This window comes from Carcharodon carcharias, chromosome 11 (genome assembly GCF_017639515.1).
Source record: "Carcharodon carcharias isolate sCarCar2 chromosome 11, sCarCar2.pri, whole genome shotgun sequence".
Lineage (NCBI taxonomy): Eukaryota > Metazoa > Chordata > Chondrichthyes > Lamniformes > Lamnidae > Carcharodon > Carcharodon carcharias.
Window position 1 is genome coordinate 120,653,560 of NC_054477.1, and position 25,865 is coordinate 120,679,424.

General features: G+C 42.4%; 1 protein-coding gene across 1 annotated transcript in view; it reads left to right on the forward strand.

Annotated features, from left to right (window-relative positions):
• LOC121284485 (nectin-3-like) overlaps positions 1 to 24,768 on the forward strand; it is a 316,102-nt gene extending 291,334 nt beyond the window's left edge. The window contains exon 6 of the mRNA XM_041200008.1: positions 22,563 to 24,768. Within this exon, the coding sequence (XP_041055942.1) occupies positions 22,563 to 23,161 (599 nt within the window). The 3' untranslated portion in view covers positions 23,162 to 24,768. The remainder of the gene's footprint in view (positions 1 to 22,562) is intronic.
• The last annotated feature ends 1,097 nt before the right edge of the window (positions 24,769 to 25,865 follow it).

Genomic DNA, 25,865 nt, shown 5'->3' on the forward strand with positions numbered 1-25,865 from the left:
GGAGCATTAGCATTGATTTTTGTGCTCAAGTCTTGGAGCGAGACTTAAACCATCAACCTTCTGACTCTGAAGTGCTACCAACTGAGACACAGCTGACAAACTGAATCAATTCTCATACCTAAACTTCAACAATGTTCTTGAGACACCTTCACATCATTAAAGAAATTGTGACTGAAGTTTGTCAACAATTGCAACTTCGACATCTAGGCAGGGCAAGCTCCACTTTGCCTGTGGTTCTCAAGGTGACTGTGGCCTTTAACTTTTATGTCTGGCTCGCTCAAGGCTGTTGCTGGAAAAATAAGCAAATCTCCTGGTTTATTTTACCTGTTGCATTAGGGAGGTAACTCTCGATTCAAACAGCTGCATTCATTCTCCCTTGCCAGAGATAAGCAGGAAGGGAGAGCACAGGGGATTGCATGGAATGCAGATTCCCTCATGGTGCAAGATTTCATTGACTGTGCATCCCAAGTCAACTCTTGTTGTTTTCATCAACTGAAAGGAATTCCACAGCAGCTGAATGTCTGTTACCCTTGCAATAGTCATGGTTCCTTCATTCTCTGGCAACCCTCTGTACAAGAGTTATTTAACTTACCATGGCAAGTCAAAGAATGGCCACTGGGTGACAGTATTCATCCACTGATGATATGACTCGTGACTCTGGCCACCAACCTGTGCACAATTGCACAGCACTTATAATGGGAACCAGGCTACCACAAGGAGCATTATACAGCACATCATCAGCATCCACAAGCAACACTGCTGCCTGGACTGTCCAGAAGGAACTCGTTGATACCCATTCAGCTGAGTACCAAAATTTGTGGTAGTATGCTCCATGATCTGGCCATTATGAGCAAAGAACCATTGTCACCATCTATCAAGAAACTGAGAGCAGAAGCACGAGGCATACAAGGAAATGCTGCAGGAAGTGGAAGGGACTCTGCAATCTAGACGGTCTCTTTTCCCCCTAGGTGATGAAATAATAAAATACAATGCCAGTAACCTCAACCACACCTTCCCATTCACCAACAGTCATACACTCACCTTTCTTCTAGCATTCATCCTCACGTCATTCTCTTTCCAACAACACACACATAAAAGTAACCAGAAAATGCGCATTCCAATCCAAATTTATAAATTCAATCATGGCATTACGCATAAAAAATTAAAATAATCACCCTTGTGCATTCCTTAGTGCCTGTCTTCTCTGCCTTTACCTCTCCTGAAGTTCCTATGTGGTTCTTTCTGAGCAGCTGCATCATGAATGATGAAAGAAGCTTGGCCTAAATAGCCAAGTGGTTATGGTACTGGGTTTGTAACCCCAAGATCAAGAGTTCAAATCTCACAATGGCAAAACTATGAATGATGAAAGGCTGCTGGCCTTCTATTGAAGGCACTGCAGATGGCATTGGTGAGTATCACTGAGCAGCTTTGGGTCTAGAAATCCCATCTTCAAGCTGCATCATCTGGGCTTGAGATGCAACAGTCTGGGCTGGCCAGCTGATCGGACAGTACTGGAGATCGGCAGGGCTGGGAGCAGTAATGCTTTCATCCTGAGTGAGGACAGCAAGTTTGTACTCCATGAAGCCACAACCACTCTCCCAGGGGAGCCCCTCAGCAGTCCCATTGATCTGTTGGTGAACAGATTGGTGTACTATGAGACCCTGGAAATCCCTTTGAACAGTGGTATCCACACCAACCAGGGCAGTGATTTGGGCTTCCACTGCAGCACTTGGATCTTTAATGGAATTTGCTTATGCTGCAATGGCAGCTGTGACTTTAATGAGTGTCATAGTTTTGCCGGTGGAGGAGACTACCACTCCCATATTTGGAAAGTTGAGCTCATGGGTCTGCATAAGCCATGTGCCAAGTTGGCACTGCGCTCCTGTATGCGCATTAGCATTTGTGTGCAGGCTGTTTGACAGCTTTCCAGTGCACCAAATATTTGGTTGTCTGCACCCATCAGGCATATTCTGGAGCATCAAAATGCACATCTGCCCCCTCTGCAGCAGAACTTAGTGTGCACTCACCCTTCCAATGTGTAGCCTCACCCTCCTAAGAGCCATCTTGTGCTATAATTCCCTCCACCCTGGCTCTGGTATCTCACTGCAGTCTTCCATGTCCAGATCATTGCCTTCTTATGCCCCGACCTCTCATGAAAAATTAATTTATACCTTCATTGCTTTGAAGATTCATTTCTTGTCACCTTCACTTTTCACAAATCTTCACACAAAGTCCTGCACCCTCCTGTGTGTACCCCCTGCATAATAACTATGACTAGATTTCATTTCATTGTATATAAAGCACTTAGGTGCATCCTGAGGTCATGAAAGCAAGTTCTTTTTCTCTTTGAAAACCACACTCCAAGATGCTTCTGTTCATTATCTAATCTCTCCATGGGCCTACTCAGCTTACTTGAGCAACCTTCTCAAACAGTGGGTTATTCCAAACGTACTCTGACTCAACATTGTTGTTTGCTTCCTTCTTCATATCTTAATTTTTAAAATAAATTCACAGGATGCGGGCGTTGCTGGCTAGGCCAGCATTTATTGCCCACCCATAATTGCCCTTGAGAAGGTGGCTTGAACTGCTGTAGTCCATGTGGTGTGCTTACACCCACAGTGCTGTTAGGGAGGGAGCTCCAGGATTTTGATCCAGCGACAGTGAAGGAACGGCGATATATTTCCAAGTCAGCATGGTGAGTGGCTTAGAGGGGAACTTGTAGGTGGTGGTGTTTCCATGCGTCTGTTGCCCTGGGCCTTCTAGATGGTAGTGGCTGTGGGTTTGGAAGGTACTATCTAAGGAGTCTTGGTGAATTGCTGCACTGCATCTTGTAGATGGCACACACTGCTGCAACTGTGCACCTGGGTGGAGGGAATGAATATTTGCGGATTGGGTGCCAATCAAGCTTTATTCTGGTAGTGTCAAGCTTCTTGAATTTTTGGAGCTGCGGTCATCCAGGCAAGTGGAGAGTATTCCATCACACTCCTGACTTGTGCCTTGTGATGGCAGACAGGAAGTGAGTTACTCACTGCAGGATTCCTAGCCTCTGGACTGGCTCTTGTAGCCACTGTTTTTTTATGGCTAGTCCAATTCACTTCCTGGTCAATGGTAATCCCCCAGAATGTTGACAGTGGGGGGTTCTGCAATGGTAATGCAGTTGAATATCAAGGGGCGATGGTTAGATTCTCTCTTGTTGAAGATAGTCATTGCCCAGTACTTGTGTGGCGCAGATGTTACTTACCACTTGTCAGCCCAAGCCTGGATATTGTTCAGGTCTTGCTGCATTTGGACATGGATTGCTTCAGCATTTGAGGAGTTGTGAATGGTGCTGAACATTGTACAATCATCAACGAACATTCCCACTTCTGACCTTATGATGGAAGGAAGGTCATTAATGAAGCAGCTGAAGGTGGTTGGGCCCCAAGACACTACCCTGGAGAACTCCTGCAGTGATGTCCAGGAACTGATATGATTGACCTCCAACAACCACAGCCATCTTCCTTTGTGCTAAGCATGACTCCAACCAGCGGATAGTTTTCCCCCTGATTCCCATTGACTCCAGCTCCTTGATGCCACACTTGGTCAAATGCTAGGGCAGTCACCCTCACCTCACATCTACAGTTCAGCTCTTTTGTCCATGTTTGAACCATGGCTGTAATGAGACCAGGACCTGAATGACCCTGGCAGAACTCAAACTGAGCATCAGTGAGCAGGTTACTGCTAAGCAAGTGCCACTTGAAAGCACTTTTGATGATCCCTTCTCTCACTTCACTGATGATCAAGAATAGTCTGATAGGGCGGTAATCGGCTGAGTTGAATTTGTCCTCCTTTTTGTGTATAGGACATACCTGGGTAATTTTCCACATAGCCTGGTAGATGCCAATGTTGTAGCTGTACTGGAACAGCTTGGCTAGGGACGTAGCAAGTTCTGGGGCACAAATCTTCAGTACTATTGCCAGAATATTGTCGGGGCCCATAGCCTTTGCAGTATCCAGTGTCTTCAGCCATTTCTTGATATCATGTGGAGTAAAACAAATTGGCCGAAGACTGGCATTTGTGATGCTGGGGACCTCCGGAGGAGGCCAAGATGGACCATCCATTCAGCACTTCTGGCTGAAGATTGTTGTAAATGATTCAGCCTTATCTTTTGCACTGATGTGCTAAGCTCACCCATCATTGAGGATCAGGATATGTATTTAATTGTCCACCACCATTCACAACTGGATGTGGCCGGGATTGCAGAGCTAAGGTCTGATCAGTTGGTTGTGGAATCATATAGCTTTGTATATTACTGGCTGCATATGCTCTTTGGCACTCAAGTAGTCCTACGTTGTAGCTTCACCAGGCTGACACCTCATTTTTAGGTATGCCTGGTGCTGCTCCTGGCATGCTCTCCTGCACTGTACCATTACCACCAACCCTGGTTCACTGAAGAGTAGGGTATATGCTGGGCCATGCGGTTACCCATTGAGGTTGAGTACAGTTCTGCTGCTGTTGGCCCACAGCGCCTCATGGTTGTCCAGGCTTGAGTTGCTAGATCTGTTTTGTAAGCTATCCCAATTTGCATGGTGGTAGTGCCACACAACAGGATGGAGGGTATCGCCAATGTGAAGACGAGACTTTGTCTCTGCAAGATCTGTTCGGTGGTCACTCCTACCGATACTGTCATGGACAGATGCATCTGCAGCAGGCAGGTTGGTAAGGATGAGATCAAATATGTTTTTCCCCCTTATTGGTTCCCTCACCGCCTGCCGCAGACCCAGTCTAGCAGCCATGTCCTTTAGGACTCGGTCAGCTCGCTCTGTAATGGTGCTACCGAGCCACTCTGTTGGTGATAGATATTGAAGTCCCCCACCCTGAGCACGTTCTGCACCCTTGCCACCCTCAGTGCTTCCTCCAAGTGGTGTTCAGCATGGAGAAGCACTGATTCATCATCTGAGGGCAGGTGCTGTGTGTGGTAATCAGCAGGAGGTTTCCTTACCCATGTTTGACCTGATGCCAAGAGACTTCATGGGATCCGGAGTCAATGTTGAGGACTCCCAGGGCAACTCCCTCCTGACTGTATACCACTGTGCTGCCACCTCTGCTGGATCTGTCCTGCTGTTGGGACAGAACGTACCCAGAGATGGTGATGGTGGTGTCTGGGACATTGTCTGTAAGATATGAGTCCATGAGCCTGACTGTGTCAGGCTGTTGCTTGATTAATCTATGAGACAGCTCTCCCAGTTTTGGCACAAGCCCCCAGATGTTTGGTACTTAGCCTCCTGCCCTCTAGGGTTGTTTCATGAAGTCAGTTTGCCATATTACCTTCAAAAGCCACCACCCCATCCATCTCCCCAGTCTTTTCAAACATCACTTTCCTGCTGAATGTCTGCCTTTTTACCTTGTAAAATTATCTGAGAGGTTATTTGAAGTGAGGAACATTTTGTGAAATCAGTGCTCAAACTATTTCCTTTCACCCCACCATCAAAGGCCCCAAACACTCCTTTCAGGTGAAACAGTGTTTCCCTTGCACCTCTTTTAATTTGATCTACTGTATTTTCTGCTCCCAATGCGGTCTCCTCTACATTAGGGAGACTAAACACAGACTGGGTGACTGCTTTGTGGAACACCTTTTCACAGTCCGCAAGCATGACTCAGACCTTACTGTCACTCGCCATTTCAACACACCATTCTGCTCTCGTGCCCACATGTCTGCCCTTAGCCTGCTGCAATGTTCCAGTGAAGCCCAACGCAAACTGGAGGAATAGCACCTCATCTTCCGATTAGGCACTTTACAGCCTTCCAAACTTAACATTGAGTTCAACAACTTCAGACTGTGAACTTGCCTCCATCTCTAGTGTTTTTTCAATCCATTTTTTAATTTTATTTTTAGTTTGTATTCTTATTTATTTTCATTTTTAAGTTTTATTTATTATTATTTTTATTTATTTATTCATATATTTTTAAAATTCTTTCTCCTGGCCACCACCACCCCCCACCTCTCCCCCGCCCCCACAAGGATATCTATCACTTGTTTCTATGTTGTGCTTTCACAGAGTGCTCACCTTTGTTCTGCTATCAACATGTTCTGCCACTATCAGCACCTTCTTTAGTCCTTACCATTACCATTAACACTCCCTTTGTCTTATGTCCATGACATCTTTGTCAATCTCTCCTTAGCTCCCACCTATCCCTGACCTTCTATCTTGCTTCACCTGCTCCACTCCCTCTTAAACAATATAAAATCCACCACATTTCTACTCTTTAGCTCTGAAGAAGAGTCATACGGACTCAAAATGTTAAATCTGTTTCTCTCTCTACAGATGCTGCCAAACCTGCTGAGTTTTCCTAGCATTTTCTGTTTTTATGTCAGATTTCCAGCATCTGCAATATTTTACTTTCATCAAATTGAGTAACCTACATTCATTAGTTCTACCTCCATTGTCTCCTGCTTATATAAAAACAAAAAAACTGCGGATGCTGGAAATCCAAAACAAAAACAGAATTACCTGGAAAAACTCAGCAGGTCTGGCAGCATCGGCGGAGAAGAAAAGAGTTGACGTTTCGAGTCCTCATGACCCTTCGACAGAACTTGAGTTCGAGTCCAGGAAAGAGCTGAAATATAAGCTGGTTTAAGGTGTGTGTGTGGGGGGCGGAGAGATAGAGAGACAGAGAGGTGGAGGGGGTTGGTGTGTTGTAGCGACAAACAAGCAGTGATAGAAGCAGATCATCAAAAGATGTCAACAACAATAGTACAATAGAACACATAGGTGTTAAAGTTAAAGTTGGTGATATTATCTAAACGAATGTGCTAATTAAGAATGGATGGTAGGGCACTCAAAGTATAGCTCTAGTGGGTTTTTTTTTTATTTTATATAATGGAAATAGGTGGGAAAAGGAAAATCTTTATAATTTATTGGGAAAAAAAAAAAGGGGGAAACAGAAAGGGGGTGGGGATGGGGGAGGGGACTCACGACCTAAAGTTGTTGAATTCAATATTCAGTCCGGAAGGCTGTAAAGTCCCTAGTCGGAAGATGAGGTGTTGTTCCTCCAGTTTGCGTTGGGCTTCACTGGAACAATGCAGCAAGCCGGTGTTCTGAACACCTGCGGTCTGTCCGCAAGAATGACCCAAACCTCCCTGTCGCTTGCCATTTTAACACTCCACCCTGCTCTCTTGCCCACATGTCTGTCCTTGGCTTGCTGCATTGTTCCAGTGAAGCCCAACGCAAACTGGAGGAACAACACCTCATCTTCCGACTAGGGACTTTACAGCCTTCCGGACTGAATATTGAATTCAACAACTTTAGGTCGTGAGTCCCCTCCCCCATCCCCACCCCCTTTCTGTTTCCCCCTTTTTTTTTTCCCAATAAATTATAAAGATTTTCCTTTTCCCACCTATTTCCATTATATAAAATAAAAAAAAACCCACTAGAGCTATACCTTGAGTGCCCTACCATCCATTCTTAATTAGCACATTCGTTTAGATAATATCACCAACTTTAACTTTAACACCTATGTGTTCTATTGTACTATTGTTGTTGACATCTTTTGATGATCTGCTTCTATCACTGCTTGTTTGTCGCTACAACACACCAACCCCCTCCACCTCTCTGTCTCTCTATCTCTCCGCCCCCCACACACACACCTTAAACCAGCTTATATTTCAGCTCTTTCCTGGACTCGAACTCAAGTTCTGTCGAAGGGTCATGAGGACTCGAAACGTCAACTCTTTTCTTCTCCGCCGATGCTGCCAGACCTGCTGAGTTTTTCCAGGTAATTCTGTTTTTGTCTCCTGCTTATACCCTGGCTTGGGCAGGTGTTTGGTTTCAGGATTGGTATAGTGTCATTGATCATTCTCAATGATCTGACTGGAGTGACATATATTTATTTTCTGTTGCATTATTTCAGCATTTTTGGAAAAGTCAAGTTGCTTCAAACTCTGCACAAGGTCAACCCAGCTAACTTATTTAGACAAATGATATGTGAGCTTCGAAGATGTTTGAGGCTTTGTATTTTCCAAGTACCGAGAAAGACCTTTAGCTTGACAAAGATACTCCATTCTATAGCTGGGCAATTTTCCATAATGTTGGACAGATGCCAGTGTTGTAACTGTATTGGAACAGCTTGGCTAGAGGAGAGCCAGTTCCGGAGCACAAGCCTTCAGTACTACGGCCAGAATATTGTCCAGATAGCCTGTGCTGTATCCAGTGTCTTCAGCTGTTTCTTGATATCATGTGGAGTGAATCGAATTGGCAGAAGACTGGCATTTCTGATCGTGGGGACCTCCAGGAGGAAGTCCAAGATTGATCATCCACTTGGCTCTTCAAATGGCTGCAAATGCCTTGACTTTTATACTGATGTGCTGGGCCTTTATTCTGGCTAGTTGTGTAATTGCCCACCACCATTCACATCTGGATGTGGCAGAGCTGCAGGGCTTTGATCTGATCTGTTGTTTGTGGGATCACTTAGCTCTTTGTATTGCATGCTGTTTACAGTGTTTGGCATGCAAGTAGTCCTGTATTGTAGCTTCACCAGGTTGTTATCTCATTTTTTAGTATGTCTGGTGATGCTCATGACATGTTCTCCTGCACCCTTCATGTTTTATGATCACCATTACTGAGACAGATTTATTAATTATTTGAATTTAAATTCCACTAGCTGCCATGGTGGGATTTGAACCCATGTCCCCAGTGCATCAAACTGGACCTCTGGATTACTTGTCCAGTAACATAAGCACAACTCGCCCATCCCTCAAGAATTCATATAGTGACCCCTATTGCAAGGATTTTGGGGTATTGTTCTGTAGGGCTACCTCTGAAAGTGCTCATGTCTGGACGCTTTTGAAATGTTGTAAATTGAAGCAGCCGAGCTAGGCTGAAAAATTGTATGAGATGGGAGGTCACGTTTCTAAAAGTAGAGCTAGTATGCGGTGTGTGGGCAAGAAACTGGAAAGGATAACTGGTTAAAGATTAGAGAAGGATGATCCAATGCATTAAATCATCTATATAGATCATTAATTTGATTGTCATAGAATATCTAACTGAACTTGATGTCCTGTGTGTAAAAACGTCAATACTTCAGCATGTCATGGATATACTGTATCTACTCCGGTCCAGAAATATATTGTTCGGTTATCCAATACTGCTTCTAACTTCTTCTTGCTGTGTGCACTGTTACACTGTGCGGTTCCTTTAAGATTGACACATGGTTGTGTATGCACACAGCTTAAAGGGAATGTTACTTGTGCAAGACTTGTTTGTTCCCTGTTTGGCATATTCTCAATCGCTGTGCAGTTATCCACCTGCATTCCTTTTGAGGACATGCCTTTAAAACCAGCTGTCATCACCCCCTCAAAAAAAACAGCCCTTGACCCACCTGTCCTTGAAAACTACCACACTATCTCCAATCTCCCTTGACTCTCCAAAATCCTTGGTCACATTGTCATTTCCTAAACTTGTGCCTATCTTTCCCACAACTTTGTGGGCTAGATTTTCGGATCAGGGGTGGGCAATGGAATCTGGGGCCGTTTCCAGGTCCTGAACCTGGCCTTGGGAGGAAACAAATGTTTCATGGAGGTGACCCCTTTAATTGATATGGAGATGGATTAGGCAGCCACAGGATTGTGAAGGAGGCAGGCCAACTGAAGTGCAAGCCCGATTTAAACTCCCAATGGCACCCATTATTGTGACTGCGGTTTGAGTGCTGAAATTGGACAGTGAAGAATCAGTGTACTTCGGGCTGCATTTTTCTTTTCAGTGATGTCTCAGCCAGAGGCCTGGAACCTGGGGCAGTGCATCCCTCGTTTCTCGGATGTTGACTGAGAGATCATGCTAGACGCTCTGAGGGAGAGGAGGGAGGTGGCAAGAGGAGACCACCCACACAGACCAAACTAGCTTGGGTAGAAATCGCTGCCACTGGTGGCACAAGTATTGTGAAAAGAACCTGGATCCAGTACAGGGAAAGGTTCAATTATCTTTCACATTCTGGCAAGGTGAATGCTACTCTCAACACTCAGGATAGTGACTCACCATCCAGCAGACATAGTAGCTGAGGAGGCCGAACAATGCTAGAAGTGTGCACCCAGAACACTTACTTGACCTCTCAGAATGGCTCTGAGCCGTAGTGCCGCTGAGTACCTGCCAGCACTGAAACATGCATGTATTGAACAGATGCCATTGGCCCTAGAGGACAGCAGTGCCTTATCACACTCTCTTTTGTCCTTGTAGGAGAAAAGGGCACATAATTCCTGAGAGAGGTCCCAGGCAGGTGGATGAGTGTCCTACCTGCAGATCATCGTAGTAATGAAGGACTAAGCGTCGGAAATACCTAGGATCATGGATCAGGAGGAATTTGGTGCTTGAGGCCACTCAGTGGAGATGGTATTTACAGAGGGTAATGCGCTCATTCAAGGAGGTGCATTTCATCCTACCCCATACGACAGCATGATAAACACTGTTGCATTGGGAAGCTTCAGCACTGCAAAAGCTTCTGCTCTCCAGTGCTAGCTGTCCTAATCGTTTCTGGTGTCTCCCATGGATGCAGACGCCCCCACGCCATGAGTCATCCTCCCTCGCCATCAGCGGCCCAGGATAGCCAGCCAGAAACTGAGGAAGCACCGTTACACTTTACAAACAGATCGTCTAGCTGCATAATTCTATATCATGCCCCTCAAGCTCGTCTTCCTATTCCTCTCCCACCTCTTGCTCCTCCTCTTCCTCCAATGAACTGTCTTCTTCCAGGGCATTACCATCTTCAAGATCCACAGCTCTCTGGAAAGGAAAATTATGGATTGTGAAACAGGCCATCACAGTGAGCCCAATGACCTGTTCAATAGTGTACAGGGTAAGCAGGTGACTTTGTTTGCAATGTCTCTGGGCCTCTTATCGTGGGATGAGTTAACCATTTCTTCCCTTGTCCCCTAGGATCCACCCTAGGAATTTGGGGGTTTCAAAGAGCTGTGGTAACCTGGATTAGCCAGGATGAAGAAATCAAGGCAACTGTCAAGAAAGCGAGCGCATATGTGGAGGAGCCTCTTGCAGTGTTCATTACCGTTTATGACTCCTCAGGTACTGAATTGTCCATGGCCATATGCAGTAGGAACTGGATAACATTCAGGCTTGGGCCGATAAGTGGCGAGTAACTTTCGTGCCAGGCAATGACAATTTCCAACAAGAAGAATTTAACCATCTCCTTTTGACTCTCAATGGTGTTACCATCACTGAATCTCCCACCGTCAACATCCTGGGAGTTTACCATTGATCAGAAATTTAGCTGGTCTGGCCATCTCAATACTGTGACTACAAGAGCAGGTCAGGGGCTGGAAATTTTTTGGCAAGGAACTCACCTCCTGACTGTCCAAAGTCTGTCCACCAAAGCTTGTCCACCATGTGCAAGGCACAAGTCAGGAGTGTGATGGAATACTGTCTACTTGCCTGGATGAGTGCAGCTCCAACCACATTGAAGCAGCTTGACACCATCAGGACAAAGCAGCCCACTTGATTGGCACCCCATCCACCTCCATAAACACTCGCTCCATCCATCACCAACGCACATTGGTAGCTGTGTGTATCATAGACAAGACATACCACAGCAACTCAGCAAGGCTCCTTCCGAACTGTGACCTCTACCATCTAGAGTACAAAGGCAGCAGAGCTTAGGAACATCACACCTGTAAATTCCCCTCCAAGCCACACCCCATCCTGATTTGGAACTATATCGTCATTCCTTCACTGTCACTGGAATTGCCTAATAGCACTGTACATTCCCTTCCTAACAGTCCCTACACCACATGGACTACAGCAGTTCAAGAAAGCAGCTCATCATCACATTCTCAAGGGCAGTTAGTGATGGGCAATAAATGCTGGCCGAGCCAGTGACCCAACAACCTGTGAAAGAATATATTAAAAATTTTGTAACCCAAGAGGATTGGAAATTGACGGTCACAGCCCCCATTATTTATTTCTTTGCTTCCCAGCAGCCTGGGGTACATTTCATCTAGGTCTGATGATATATCCACTTTTAATATTTCACAGTCCTCCTTTTTGCCTACCACCGATCGTCTTATGTAAGTTGACCCAGCATACAAGACTACCCTATTTTTTTTCGGTGTCACAAGTGACGTTTAAGCCTATGCTGGCCTATAAGTCGACTCCCTTTTCTGCTAAGACATGCTATTCTTGCATTAGGTGTCGGTCTCGATCTTTCAGCTCAGAAATGCCTATTTTACTCACCTTATAAGTCAGTGCAAGGGATCAAACAGGTGATACAGGCCGGTGTTGACAAGGAGATGCAAGGGCGTTTAAGACATCCACACAGAGCAAACCATGCATGGCATGGCGAGTAACAAGTAGAAATGGGCCCTCCAGCAGAAATTAATGAAGTACAAAGCTGTTTTCAGGCTAAAAGACGTAACATTTACCAATTCGTCAAATAACTGCTTCAACGAGGGAATTTGGTGTTAGGAAAAATGATGCAAAAATGGGAGGAGGAATCTACCCTAAAGAAGATGCCCAAGACCAAATGGGCCATGAGAATGGGGACCAGCCACCAGTCTGATCTTAAGCATATATTGGAATGGGCCTTTGAAAACCATCAGATAGTTTACATCGTCACTGGAAATGCAGTGTGTATATATGCACATAAGTGGGCCAAATCAAACCCTGAGTCTAACAAAGATTACAGAGCAACAGCTATTTCGTGTAGCCGTTTTATGGAATGAAACAGTTTAAAGTTGTGACAGGAGACCAAGATTACTCAGAGACAACCAAGAGACATTGATGTCAAAATTGCCAATTTCTAATGGTTCATCATCAGACAGAGGCAAAAAGATGAGCACCTATTAAGTCACAAATACAACATGGATGAAGTGTTCGTGAATTTTGATATGCCAGCAGCCAAACTGAGGAGTGGGAAGTTTCAAAAACAGTTCTAATAAAAATGACAGGACCTGAGAAGACAAAATTCACAGTGGCTTTACCCTGCATGACTGAACGAACATAATTCGTGGTCAGCTGTCCTTCGATTTGAGGATGTTGTCTATTCGGTCACGAGTGTCTATCATGGGTCTTCATGTACCTGAACAGGCCAATTCTTGACCCTCAGATGGGTCACATGGGGCAGAATGCTCATGATGTAGTGGGATTTGGAGTGCAGGATTTGCTTCCTTTTCTTTCCTTCTCTGCTGCCACTCTACATCATCATTAAAACATTGTGACTCCCGAGTGTGATGCAGCTTCATGAGCAAGTTGTCACCATTTTGAATGATTGGTAGCAAGCTTCTCCCAGTCATTAATGTCAATACTTCCCTGCTTCAAGGAGAGCTTCAAAATGTCTTTGAAGCGTTTTCTTTGCCCTCGCCTGGACCATTGGGCATTTGAGAGTTGAGAAAACAGAACCTGGCAGGGAGATGCTTTTCTGGCCATTTGATACAGTGTCCAGTCCATCAATGTTGATTTTGCAGGAGTTTTGGCTGAATGCTTGTGGAGCTGGCTTCAAGAAGGAGGCTAGCGTTTGACCAATAGTCCTCCCATTGAATACGGAGGATATGGTGGAGGCATTACTGATGGAATTTTTCTAGTGCTCTTATGTGCCACTGATACAGAGTCCAGGTCTCATTGCAATACAGGAATGTGGTGATGACAACTGCTCTGTACGCTAGGACTTCTCTTGACTTGCAGAGGTCATTGTTGCTGAATATTCGCTGCTGTAGCCTGCAGATGGCTGAGCTACTGCAGCTGATCCGGTGTTGGACCTCTTCGTGAATGGTGGCCTTTTGAGAGAGGTGGCTGCCAAGGTATTGAAAATGTTTTAACATATTCCATGGTCTCATCCTTACATGAAATATTTGGCTGACCAGGTGTGGGTTGATATGAGTTTTGTTTTGGCAACACTCAAGGACAAACTAGTTTCTTGTATGCAGCATTGAAGATATCGAAAGTAGCTTGTAACCTGGTGCAGAGTGGACACCAGCACTACAGTCTTCTGCAAACTGTAGATTCAATATGTCAGTTTAGTTCTGGTATGGAGGCAACTGAGATTAAAGAGTTTTCCACTTAGGTAGTATTTAGTACTGACACCAGAAGGCAGTTAATCTTTTTTGAGGTAAATAACCACTGCTGGGTAGATTGTAAATAGTATGGGGGCTATCCCACAGTCTTGCTTGAATACAGTCTGGATTTTGAAGGTGTCTGTTTCAGATCTCCCACTCAAGACAGTTGCAGACATCATCGTGAAGCAATTGCAGGATTGTGATGAAGTTGCTTTGACATCCAAATCTTAGGAGTACAATGCACAGAGTCTCGTGATTTACTGAGTCAGATACTTTGGTCAGGTCAGTGAATACAATGAAGAGTTCCTGGCATTCTCAACGTTTTTCTTAGATTTGTCTGACAACAAAGACCATGTCAGAGGTTGCTCTGGATGTTCTAAAACCACACTGTCTCTGGAAGGAAAACAAAAACAGAATTACCTGGAAAAACTCAGCAAAAAACTAGTTCTGTCGAAGGGTCATGAGGACTCGAAACGTCAACTCTTTTGTTCTCCGCCGATGCTGCCAGACCTGCTGAGTTTTTCCAGGTAATTCTGTTTTTGTTTTGGATTTCCAGCATCCGCAGTTTTTTTGTTTTTATCTCTGTCTTTGGAAGGATTTTGTCAGCCACAGGAAGTAGGCGATTCTGGAGAATGCATGTCAGGATTTTCCCTGCTGTGTACAAGAAAGAAATACCTCGGTAGTTTCCACAGCATGATTTATCTCCATTCTTGAAGATAATTATCACATACTGAATTCGGGGCCAGAGTCCTATTTCCTCCCAAATCCATAGAATGAATGCATGGAGTCTTGATGTGAGCAAAAGACCACCAGCTTTGAAGGCCTCAGCTGGAGTAACATTGGGCCACTTTGCTTGTTGCAGCTCTCTCATCTATGATGGTTCAACCATGGATTCTACCACAGGGCACTGGGGGATAGAGTGGAGAACTTCGGCTACCACTGTGGATTCGTGGTTGAGGAGTTGTCAAAATTGTTCTTTCCAGCATTGACGGATGGCACTCTCATCCTTAAGAAAGACAACATCCTGAGAGCGAAGGGGGTTTAGTCCACTTGACCTTGGTCTACAGGCGGCCCTGGTGGCTTCAAAAAATCTTTGCATGTCAGCTTTTTTTCGATCTCTTGGGCTTTCCCTTCCCACCACATTGCTTTTGTTTTCTGGATTTGCCTGGGTGTCAGACTTAAGCTTTTGGAATGATGCCTTCTTGACTTGAGATCTTAGGTTGTTCTGTCAGGCAATGAAGTTTGCTTGGTCTTGTATTAGGAAATCACATATTTCAATATAGTTTTCATCAAACCAGCCCTGGTGACGACGATGCTCGAAGCTGATGGTCTGGACACAGCTATTTAGTACAGCTGACTTTATTTGACCCCACTGTTCTGGAAATTAGTTAGATGTGTGAAGATTTCTCAGATTGGTCGTGAGCCGCATACTTGGAAATCCTTTATTGGTCAGGCTGCTTTAGAGCTGAGACGTTGATCATCTTCCTCTTGGACATTTGGGTCCTGTGATGTCTTGGGTACTAGGTGGATGTTCATCAACCAAGTCTATGACCTGCCCAGCAAATGTGGATCAAGTGATGTAGACATTGCTTAGATCTTTATTCTGACCAGTGGCGTAACCCAGGAGGTGCCAATGCTTTGAGCTAGGGATACCTCCGTGTGGTTTTGTATTTGTACTTCTGCTGGAAAGGGTGTTTGTTATAATGAGGCCATGCTGAGCACACTGACAGCAAAAACACAATTTGTATTGGCTTTCTGTGAAGAAGTAATACCAACGTTGCAGTTATAAGAGAAGATCTAACATCCGTTGTTCAATTTTTGGAAATGTGCCTCCATAAACCATTCGAGGATCACGTTCATGCCAAATGAATAGGTAACTGGTTGTTGGAGAGAAAACGTTTGCAAAGAGTGGAAATATGCATGCTGCCCACTTGATGTTTTGTGGTTTCATTATCAAGTCATGGGATGCTGTTAGTGCACTAAGTGTCATCGTCAGATCATTCAAAAAAATGCAGAACATTCAGCTCAATGGATGAAGCGGAAGATGATTTGTTGTGGAAGGGTTATCCTGAAAGTGAAAATGCCAAATCTTATCCAGAGTGGGACCCTTACGACGATGTCATAGCCAAAGTGACTCAATTAATTCATTGATCTCTGTTTTGGATGCTGAAGACAATGGGCAAAATTTTGCCCTTGGTGGGTGTGCTGGCTCCACTGTCTCGGCGGTGGGCAGACAGCCGACCCCCGCCACCAAAACGGGGCCCGCCGCCATTTTGAGTAGGCGGGCCAATTAAGGCCTGCCCAGCGGCCTGCTCGACTGTGCAGGGTTGGGAGGGAATCCCCAGCTGTCAAAGTGCACTCTTTCGCAATGTCACAAGAGATGGGACATGTTAGTAAATATCACATAAAATGTATTAAAGGTTTTAAAAACGGACATGAAACCTCATCACACCAGTGGATGAGGTTTCAGGTATTATCAGAAGCCCGCTGGGGCTCCTGGCCTGCCAACCTTAAGGTTGGACAGGCAGGGTCTCTAATTATAATTACTCTGCCAATAGCCTCAATTGTCCATTGACAGGGCAGGCGGACAACTGATTTCACTGTCCCGCCCGCCTTCCTAAAAACTTAAAGGGATCAAGATGATGCCAGGGGTTCCTCCCGATGTCATCTGCGTCATTTTCCCATTGGCGAGCGGGCCCCGCCCCCAAATTGCTGACGGGGAAATTCAGACCAATGAATTTGACGATTGATTATGGTTAAAGGTATCTTTATACAATTAATTCATTCAATAAACTGTGCTGCATTAATTTATTATGAATACTGGTGTTAAGTTTCTCTTTCACATTTCAAAGTGGCGATCACGCACATCAACACCAGTGGATCACATTTTATTCTAGACATATCAGTCAACCCCTGATTTTGGAAGGATTTTTGGAAGCTTCAGGGGTTGATGTTTCCGGCACAACCTAAGGTAACTGATCGCAGTCAGAAGGGTCTTCAACAATGCTGCGGAGAAGTGTAGATCCACTCACTCACTTTTGAATTACTGAATTTAACTGCTTGTTTGTGAAGTCTTAAAAGTTATCAGTTTCAGAAGAGTAACAAAGGTGAATGCTGACAGTTTGCTGCCATTACTACCTCAGATCTGGACCAATATATACGCATTCCATTGTTAATTAGATGTACCCTCACACTGTTCAACAATATAACTTATGCAATGGTACGTAATAATAGTATCCCTCATTGTCGGTCTTCCATGCCTTTCACATTATGTATATCTTCCTTCTCACTCATGTCGGGCTGAGTTACCAGTAGTATGAATTGTTAACCTGCTTTATTCCACAGTAAGGTAAAGATAGAGTTGCAATTGTTTTCAGTTACTTCTATCATACTTAGCTTGTCCTTGTGTAATAATATAAAATGGAATGCAGGCACTTATCTACATGAGTAGAATACAAAGGAATAGAAATAATGCTACAGCTATACAAAGTCATGGTTAGATCACACCTGGGATATTGAGAGTAGTTTTGGCACCACACCTTAGGAAGGATATATTGACCATGAAAATATAGATTTACCATAATAGTACTTAGACCCCAAGGGTTAAATTATGAAGAGAGATTACACAAATTGGAGTTACAATCTTTTGAATTCAGAAGCTGATCGAAGTTTTCAAAATATTAAAGGGAATAGACAGATTAGATAGAAGTTATTTCCATTTGAGGAATATGGAACTAAGGAGAACGGACAGAAATACAGAGCCAGACCTTTCGAGGATTAAATTAAGAAACTTCTTCACACAAAGAATGGGAGAAGTTTGGAACTCTCTTCTGCAAACAGTAATTGATGCTAGAGCAAGTGTTAATTTTTAGATTTGTGTTAGCCAAACAAAAGGACAAGGGAAAAGGTCACAGATCAGCCATAATCTCTTCGAATGGCAGAACAAACTCGGGGCTAAGTGACCTGCTATTCCAATGTTCCTCTGTTCCTATGAATATACTACACAAATCCCACTTCAACAGGTTACCTTATTTGATCTCACTTCTCCCCAGCTTTCTTAACTTTTTTTTAAAGCCTAACTACTACTAATGAGTTCAAATGAATAGAATTGATGCAGGAGAAATGAGTGCCCTTGATCATTGGATTATCGAACTATCTTCCTGTGTCTCTGGTATGCTGGTTCAGAAACCCCATCTGAAAAATAATTTATATCTTCTAACTTTGCTGTCTTGTGAATGTATCTCCATAAGAGCTATATTTAGCTCAATAGTGGAACTATATATTTAGGAAGGTTCTTCATGGTAGCATTGACTAAAGTTCCAAAGTGTGACACATGAACTGGCTGACACTCAAATCATTGGAATTTGGGCTATAAATTTAGGAATCACAGGGTGCTGTACTTTTTAATATTTTTCATTCTTATTGTGACAATTGTCTGGAAATGTGTTGCAGTTTATTTTATTGCAATTTTGGTATTGACTCCATGTTTAGAATGTTGTTTTCTGTCTTGCATTTTTTAATTGAGATGTGGCACAAGTTGGCACAATTTCTCAAGAAAGCCTTGTTCCTGCCATTTTAGCACCAGTTGATACCAGTATCTTTGTGCATCCGCCTAGCATCAGACATTTTGTGAGCATAAGAATGTAAGAAAAGCTGCAAATATGTTTTATGGAACAAAGATGTTATCACTCAGTCATCCACAAGCTTAAAGGAAAGCTTACATGTACTTCAGATCTCTGGTTGGTGATGTAACATGATCTAATTGGTCTTGTAAACCAACATATTATTTTGTACAATAGCTAAAGTAGATGTTTAGTATAGCTCACTCAATAGTATAAACAACAGTATTGAGAGCAGACGTTGTAAACCGAAGGTAATCTATCCCTAAAAGCTTATTTTGGTCAGAAATATTATCTGTATCATTTCCTACATTTTTAAGTAATGTAGCCCAGAATTTGTGCTGATAAATGATTCTTGTACCGTATACAGTACCTGATAACCTTTATAACAGGGTCAAGTTCAATCAATGAAAAATGGCATCATATCATGTTCTTTGACCTTTTTTGAAAGCTGGAGAATAAGTACAAAACTCATTATTCTGCATGAAATCAGATACTAGCTTCTCATCCTTTTTGAGTAAAGTTTAAACTTTGGGGCAGGGGGCCGGGTGGGGGAGGTCAGTGGGGAGGTGACTGGATGGTCAGGCAGGGTGGGGATTGGTGGTGAACGTTGCTGTGGGTTCTGGAGTGCTTTGAAACTACAGCTGATTTACTTAGAGTTTCACTGGTTTCATACCAGCTATGAAAATCCATGTAAAAACCATAAGTATAGGGCAAACAGCCCAAGTCTGCATGCTTCTGACCAATGAGAGAGCAATCCAGGCAGGGTAAAATCAGCAATCAGAAGTTTAAACCTCCTGCGTAAGTATCGAGGAGGTGGTTTGTTCGGGCTTTCGATGTATCCTGTGCACATCTTTCAGGGTACCGGCGGCCTCCAAATAGCCACAGACCAGAAGATTTGGGTTCATGTCTTTTAAGTTCTGTGTTTGTAAAAGGTTGAAAAACTAAGAAAACTGCAGCACAAATGCTGCTAAATTAAAATGGTATGTTGAAGCGCCAGCAAAGTAAGACTTGCATTTATGTAGCATATTTCACAACCTCAGGATGTCCCAAAGTACTTTATGACTAAAGAAGTACTTTTGAAGTGTAGCCACTGTTATAAGATAGGAAATGCGCATGTCAATTTGCACAGAGGAAGCTCCCACAAACAGCAATGTGATGATGACTAGGTAAATGTTTTAGTGATATTGGCAGAGGATAAATATTTGCCAGTACAGTGGTGCAATCACTTCCCTGCTCTTCTTCAAGATAGTGCCACAGCATATATTTTGCGCCGACCTGAGGGGACAGATGGGGCTTCAATTTAATGTCTCACCTGAAAGATGGGATTACCTCAGTCCTGTATTGGGGATGTCAGCCAAGATTCTTTTAAGCCCAAATCTCTTGAACACACAATCTTCTGACTCAGAGGTGGGAATGCTACTGGCTGAGACACGGCAGATGTGTGTAATGTTGCAATACTTGTGCAAGTGTACCCCTCTATGCCCACTTGTGGCCTTGGCCACAAAATATGTAATTACATAAAATTAGAACAGAAACAGGTCATTTGGACTAACCAGTCCATGTTGTCATTTGTCCTCCATGTGAGCAGTAGCCCTAATCTCATGTGCTTGTCCTATTGATACTAACAATTCCTAAGTTTGAACATAGTTGGGGTTAAGTATCATTACTGAACTGATGCCTCCTCCAAGCATTAACCCAGGCCTGGGTGCAAATTTTCTGCCTATCCTGGGTACATGATATGTGTATGGTGTTGGGAATCTGGAGAGGAGACTTAATATTCTCAAATTTACAAAGCAAAATAAACTAAATTGTGTAATATTTAAATGTTGTCCAATCCTATTTAAATACAGTACAAAGTAAAATTTAAAAAAATAAGCTTTTAGATTTTATTGCTTGCTACCTTTTATTAAAACTGGTTTTTAAGACCATATGGAAACATAGAAAATAGGAGCAGGGGTAGGCCATTTGGCCCTTCGAGCCTGCACCGCCATTCATTATGATCATGGCTGATCATCCAACTCCCGCTTTCTCCCAATATCCTTTGATCCTTTTCACCCCAAGAGCTATATCTAACTCCTTCTTGAAAACATACAATGTTTTGGCCTCAACTACTTCCTGTGGTAGCGAATTCCACAGGCTCACTACTCTCTGGGTGAAGAAATTTCTCTTCATCTCAGTCCTAAATGGTCTACCCTGTATCCTCAGACTGTGATCCCTGGTTCTGGACTCCCCCACCATCGGGAACATCCTTCCTGCATCTACCCTGTATAGTCCTGTTAAAATTTTATAAGTTTCTATGAGATCCCCCCCTCATTCATCTGAACTCCAGCGAATATAATCTAACTAACTCAATCTCTCCTCATATGTCAAGTCCCGCCATCCCAGGAATCAGCCTGGTAAAACTTCGCTGCATTCCCTCTATAGCAAGAACACTCTCAGATAAGGAGACCAAAACTGCACACAATATTCCAGGTGTGGTCTCACCAAGGCCCTGTATAATTGCAGCAAGACATCCCTACTCCTGTACTCGAATCCTCTTGCTATGAAGGCCAACATTTGCCTTCCTTACTGCCTGCTGCGCCTGCATGCTTATTTTCAGTGACTGGTGTACAAGGACACCCAGGCCTCATTGTACATTCCCCTCTCTCAATTTATAGCCATTCAGATAATAATCTGCCTCCCTGTTTTTGCTACCAAAGTGGATAACCTCACATTTACTCACATTATACTGAATCTGCCATGCATTTGCCCACTCACTCAGCTTGTCCAAATCACATTGAAGCATCTCTGCATCCTCCTCACAGCTCCCCCATCCCACCCCCACCCCCATCCCCCATCCCCCACCCAGCTTTGTGTCATCTGCAAATTTGGAGATATTACATTTAGTTCCCTCATCTAAATCATTAATATATATTGTGAATAGCTGGGGTCCCAGCACCGATCCCTGCGGTACCCCACTAGTCACTGCCTGCCATTTGGAAAAAGACCGAAAATTCACCCGCACGCCCTTTGAATGTTTGCCATTGCCTATCAACCATTAACCCTTTTAAGTAACGTTTCCCAATCCATCTTGACCAAATCACGCATCATACCATCGTAGTTTCCTTTATTAAGATTCAGGACCCTAGCCTCAGAGTCAACCACATCACCCGCCATCTTGATGAAGAATTCTATCATATTATGGTCGCTCATCCCCATGGGGCCTCGCATAACTAGTTTGCCAATTATTACTTTCTCATTGCACAATGCCCAGTCTAGGATGGCCTGTTCTCTGGTTGGTTCCTCAATGTAATTGTCCAGAAAACACTTATTTTTAACATTTGATTTGTTTTGGATTGTGCAGAAATATTTGCAGTGGTTCAATAAGTCAGGTAGTGAGTGATCTCAGAATATGACAGTTACCTAGCTCTTAGTTTGAGAGAGCTAAGATTTGATGGTGTCATTTCTTGCTCTTCTAAGCATTGTTGGTATATGCATTAAATGTAATTAAATGCTTTTGTTTTCCTTTCACCAACCCAATTCTAGGAGTCCATACTTGAGTTAATAGTCTATAGCATGGGAAACTGACCTGTTCAGATCTCATTTGGCCTTTGCAGCAAAAATGCTGTAGGCCACAAGTCAATGTGCTAGGAACAATGAGAAACAAAAATGCTGTCAAGAAATGAATGCTAGATTGATATAAAGGCAAATAGCAAGTGCTGCACAGTTAAATTATCACTAAGAAAGATATCCCTATAGCTCATTGTTACATTTTCAAATCTCTTCAGTGTTCTGTAGTTGATTTTCTGCCTCTTGTGAAATTAAATCAATTAGTTGCTTGAGCATGAGAAACTATTAACTTTTGATGCTGTTAGTACATATGTATTCATTGCTTTTCTGTCTCTATCCATCCTTATCCCATTTCCAATTAGATCCGCCCACTACTACCCTGCTGTCAACAACTGCACCTCTAATTTACTCAACAGCAGGAATCACAAGTTCATCTGCTTTTACCCAGAGGCTTCCAATTCCTTCGAAAAACATGGAATCTATGAAGAGTGACAGTTTAGGAACCATCATCGGAGGTGTGGTTGGTGGCATTCTCTTTCTCATGCTTGTGGTAATCATCATTGTAATGTTTTACTTGAGACACCGGCGTACCTTCCGTGGGGACTACTACACAAAGCAGTTTGCTGGAGCTACAGATATACAGAAGGACTCTCAAATGGATGTTTTACAATCAAATCGAATTGAGCCGTACACTGATTATGAGAAAAGTGAACAGAAGCTCGAACCAAATAACATATTCCAGGATTATCCCATAGAGGTGCAGAAAAGTAAATGGCAAAGTGAGGACAATATAAATAACAGGTACACTGAAGGCGTTGAGATACCCGTCGATTATTATGAAGATCGAAAAATTCCTAATGCACCTCAGTATTTGCATGATGACTATTATGATGAAAATGAAGATGACCTTGTTTCACACTTAGATGGTTCAATCATTTCTCGCCGGGAGTGGTATGTCTAGTGGTTATTGATAAACGTTCATAAAGTACAAGAGGGATTTCAATTCAGCTGAGAAATGTAGGTTTCCATCTCTTTGTTTCCTTTCCCCACATTTTGATATGTGTGTGTGTCCTTGTTTTCCAAAGAGAGAACAAAATGTGCTTTCCATGATGAAAATAGAAATGTGGTTTTGTACTGGATTTGTAGTTAGCATAAAGTGAAATCTGAACTACAAAATTGTATTGACCGTGTAGAAATTATCCAAATTTTTAAGGCCTTTGTGCTTAAATGTGTCAAGATCCTGTAACTGTTTATAGCTCAGGCAATTTCTGGGTGAGGCTTTGGCGGTAAAGAAACAATTACCGCCTATCAACTACTGACATTTTCATCCATTCCTTCCATAGAGCTCCCCCTGTAAACCTTACTAGTGCTTACTATGTTTGTTTTACATGTATGTATGGAGCATAACGATTTCACTCATGGAGTTGGCTGAATAAGAAATTGCTTTGGTACTTTTAAAACATTGCAAAAATTTAATTTTTAGCCAAATTGAATTGTTCACTTATTTAAGTGTTTACATTCTCCCCTCCTCTTTGTTTTACACAATATGTCAGAAAAGTATAAAGATTTGTTTGTTTTCTTGTCTGCACACTGAAGAGCACTCTTAAGCTTGCCTTGCCTGGAAAAACATAGAACGCAGAGAAACAGTTGCTAGGCCAGTGCAAATTTATGTGCATTGGTGCCTGAATCCTGAACTAAATGTAAAATGAACTACAGTTCTTCGGGCAGTGTAGTGGGCCATATTTTAGAACTTAATTAGTTTTTTTGAAATCAACGTTATGTTTGAGTAATGATACAGTTAACTAAGGCCAAAATCTACAATGCAGTGTTCTGAAACTTGAGGCTATGACAATGATTAACATTTCTTTCTCTATCATTGTGAGATATTTATCTCTTAAAATTAAAGCCAAACATTGTGGTTTCAAGAGCTTCTATGTACAGCTCTAAACTTTTCCCTTTTCACTGGAAAGCGCTTTTCTAAAGTGCTGATTATCACTTGTTTATAGATTCACACTGAGATTGTTTTCTCACCTGCATGTGTGAATACAGAACCGCACAGCTTGTGAAATAGATTGTGGATATGGTACACATGAAAAGCCGCTGAAGACTCTAATAGGGCAAAAATAAATAATGCTCTGAGCTTTGTGTTGATGTATATAAATGCAAAAGAGATTTACTGTACAGTACTTTTTGTACTTTATCTGTTTTATAAAGTTAGTGCAATGTTGATTTGATGTGCTGTTTGCTAAATATACATTTTGCTGGAAAAAAATCTTAAATTGCCTCATTTTAACTTAATTCAGTTATCAAATTCAACACTGAAAAATGCTATAGGATATGCTTAAATCTACTTTTTATTTAATGCTGGGATTTTCTCATGACATAAAACAGTAAATCGGAGTATGTAATGTGCTATTTATTTGTCTTTTTAAAAAAGGCACATTTTTCTTTTAAAAAGAAACAAGATGAAGGAAAATGTCAAGCTATTTTCACTATACAATAACTGTGAAAACTACAGTGTCATGTCTGGTATTTGGGAACTTAATAAATGAAGCAAGTTTCTGTTGACATCAATTTCAATTTGTTGCAAAATAAATTCTTAGCTGGAAATTGCCATTCCATTAATGCCCTCTACTTTAAATAACAAAAGTATATAATGCAGCAGTGTAATTCAGGCTGTAATCTTTTGGCATTTGCCCATCTTTAATTACATGATTCTAACTTAATTATTGTTGAAATCTTCAATTGAAACGGGAAAAATCTTGAATCTGGAAGAGATTAATAACTGAGGATAAATGGAAGGAGAGGACCTACAAAAGGTCAGATTTGTACTTTTGCACAGCTTGTTTAAAAGTGATGTAGCCTATTCTTTGGTCTCTGTCTGCTTTCCTTTATCAGCCAGACTGAGATGTCAATGATCGATCTGTGTAAATCACTGGTGAACAGATCTACTGACTATAATACAGTTCACTCTGTTTAAATTGTGACTTGTGGCAGCCAGTTTGAAGAAGTAGTTGGCATCCCAGATTACCTGCTCCTCTACTGAAAGCAGTAAAGATTTTCCCATCTGAACCAAGTGAGCTGGTATGATGAACAGCTCATTCACTTAACTCAATTCTTTCGCTGTCAAATGCTCAAGGTACTCAGCTGTTGTGACTGTGCTTTATTATACAGTGACATTGTTGTCTTGAAACATGAAAGCAAATTTAAATTTCAATGATAACATCACAGTTATCACTAATTTAATATTACTAAATTTGGAATTGTCTTGAGAATATGTTAATATCCCTGAAGCACATTTTGATGAAATTGAAAGCAAATAATTTATTCACAATTCCTATTCTTTGTTTAAATGTAATATGAATATTATTCCTACGCAGTAACTTCTCAGAAATTCTATAAGTTTGACATTCCAGTAGACTATGGACAGCAAGTACTTTTCTTCTCCTGTGGTCAAGAAAGACAATAACATAATGGAAGGATTAAATAAGGCCAGTGAAAATGAATAACACATCAGTTCTGTTATTAATTGAATCCTTAACTTAAATGATAAATAACTTTAATAATTTTATTGTTGATGTAATAGTCACAATAGTTGAGCATTGAACTGAATCAAGCTAAGGGCTAGACTCAAGTATTGTGTACTATTAAGGCAAGGAATCAGA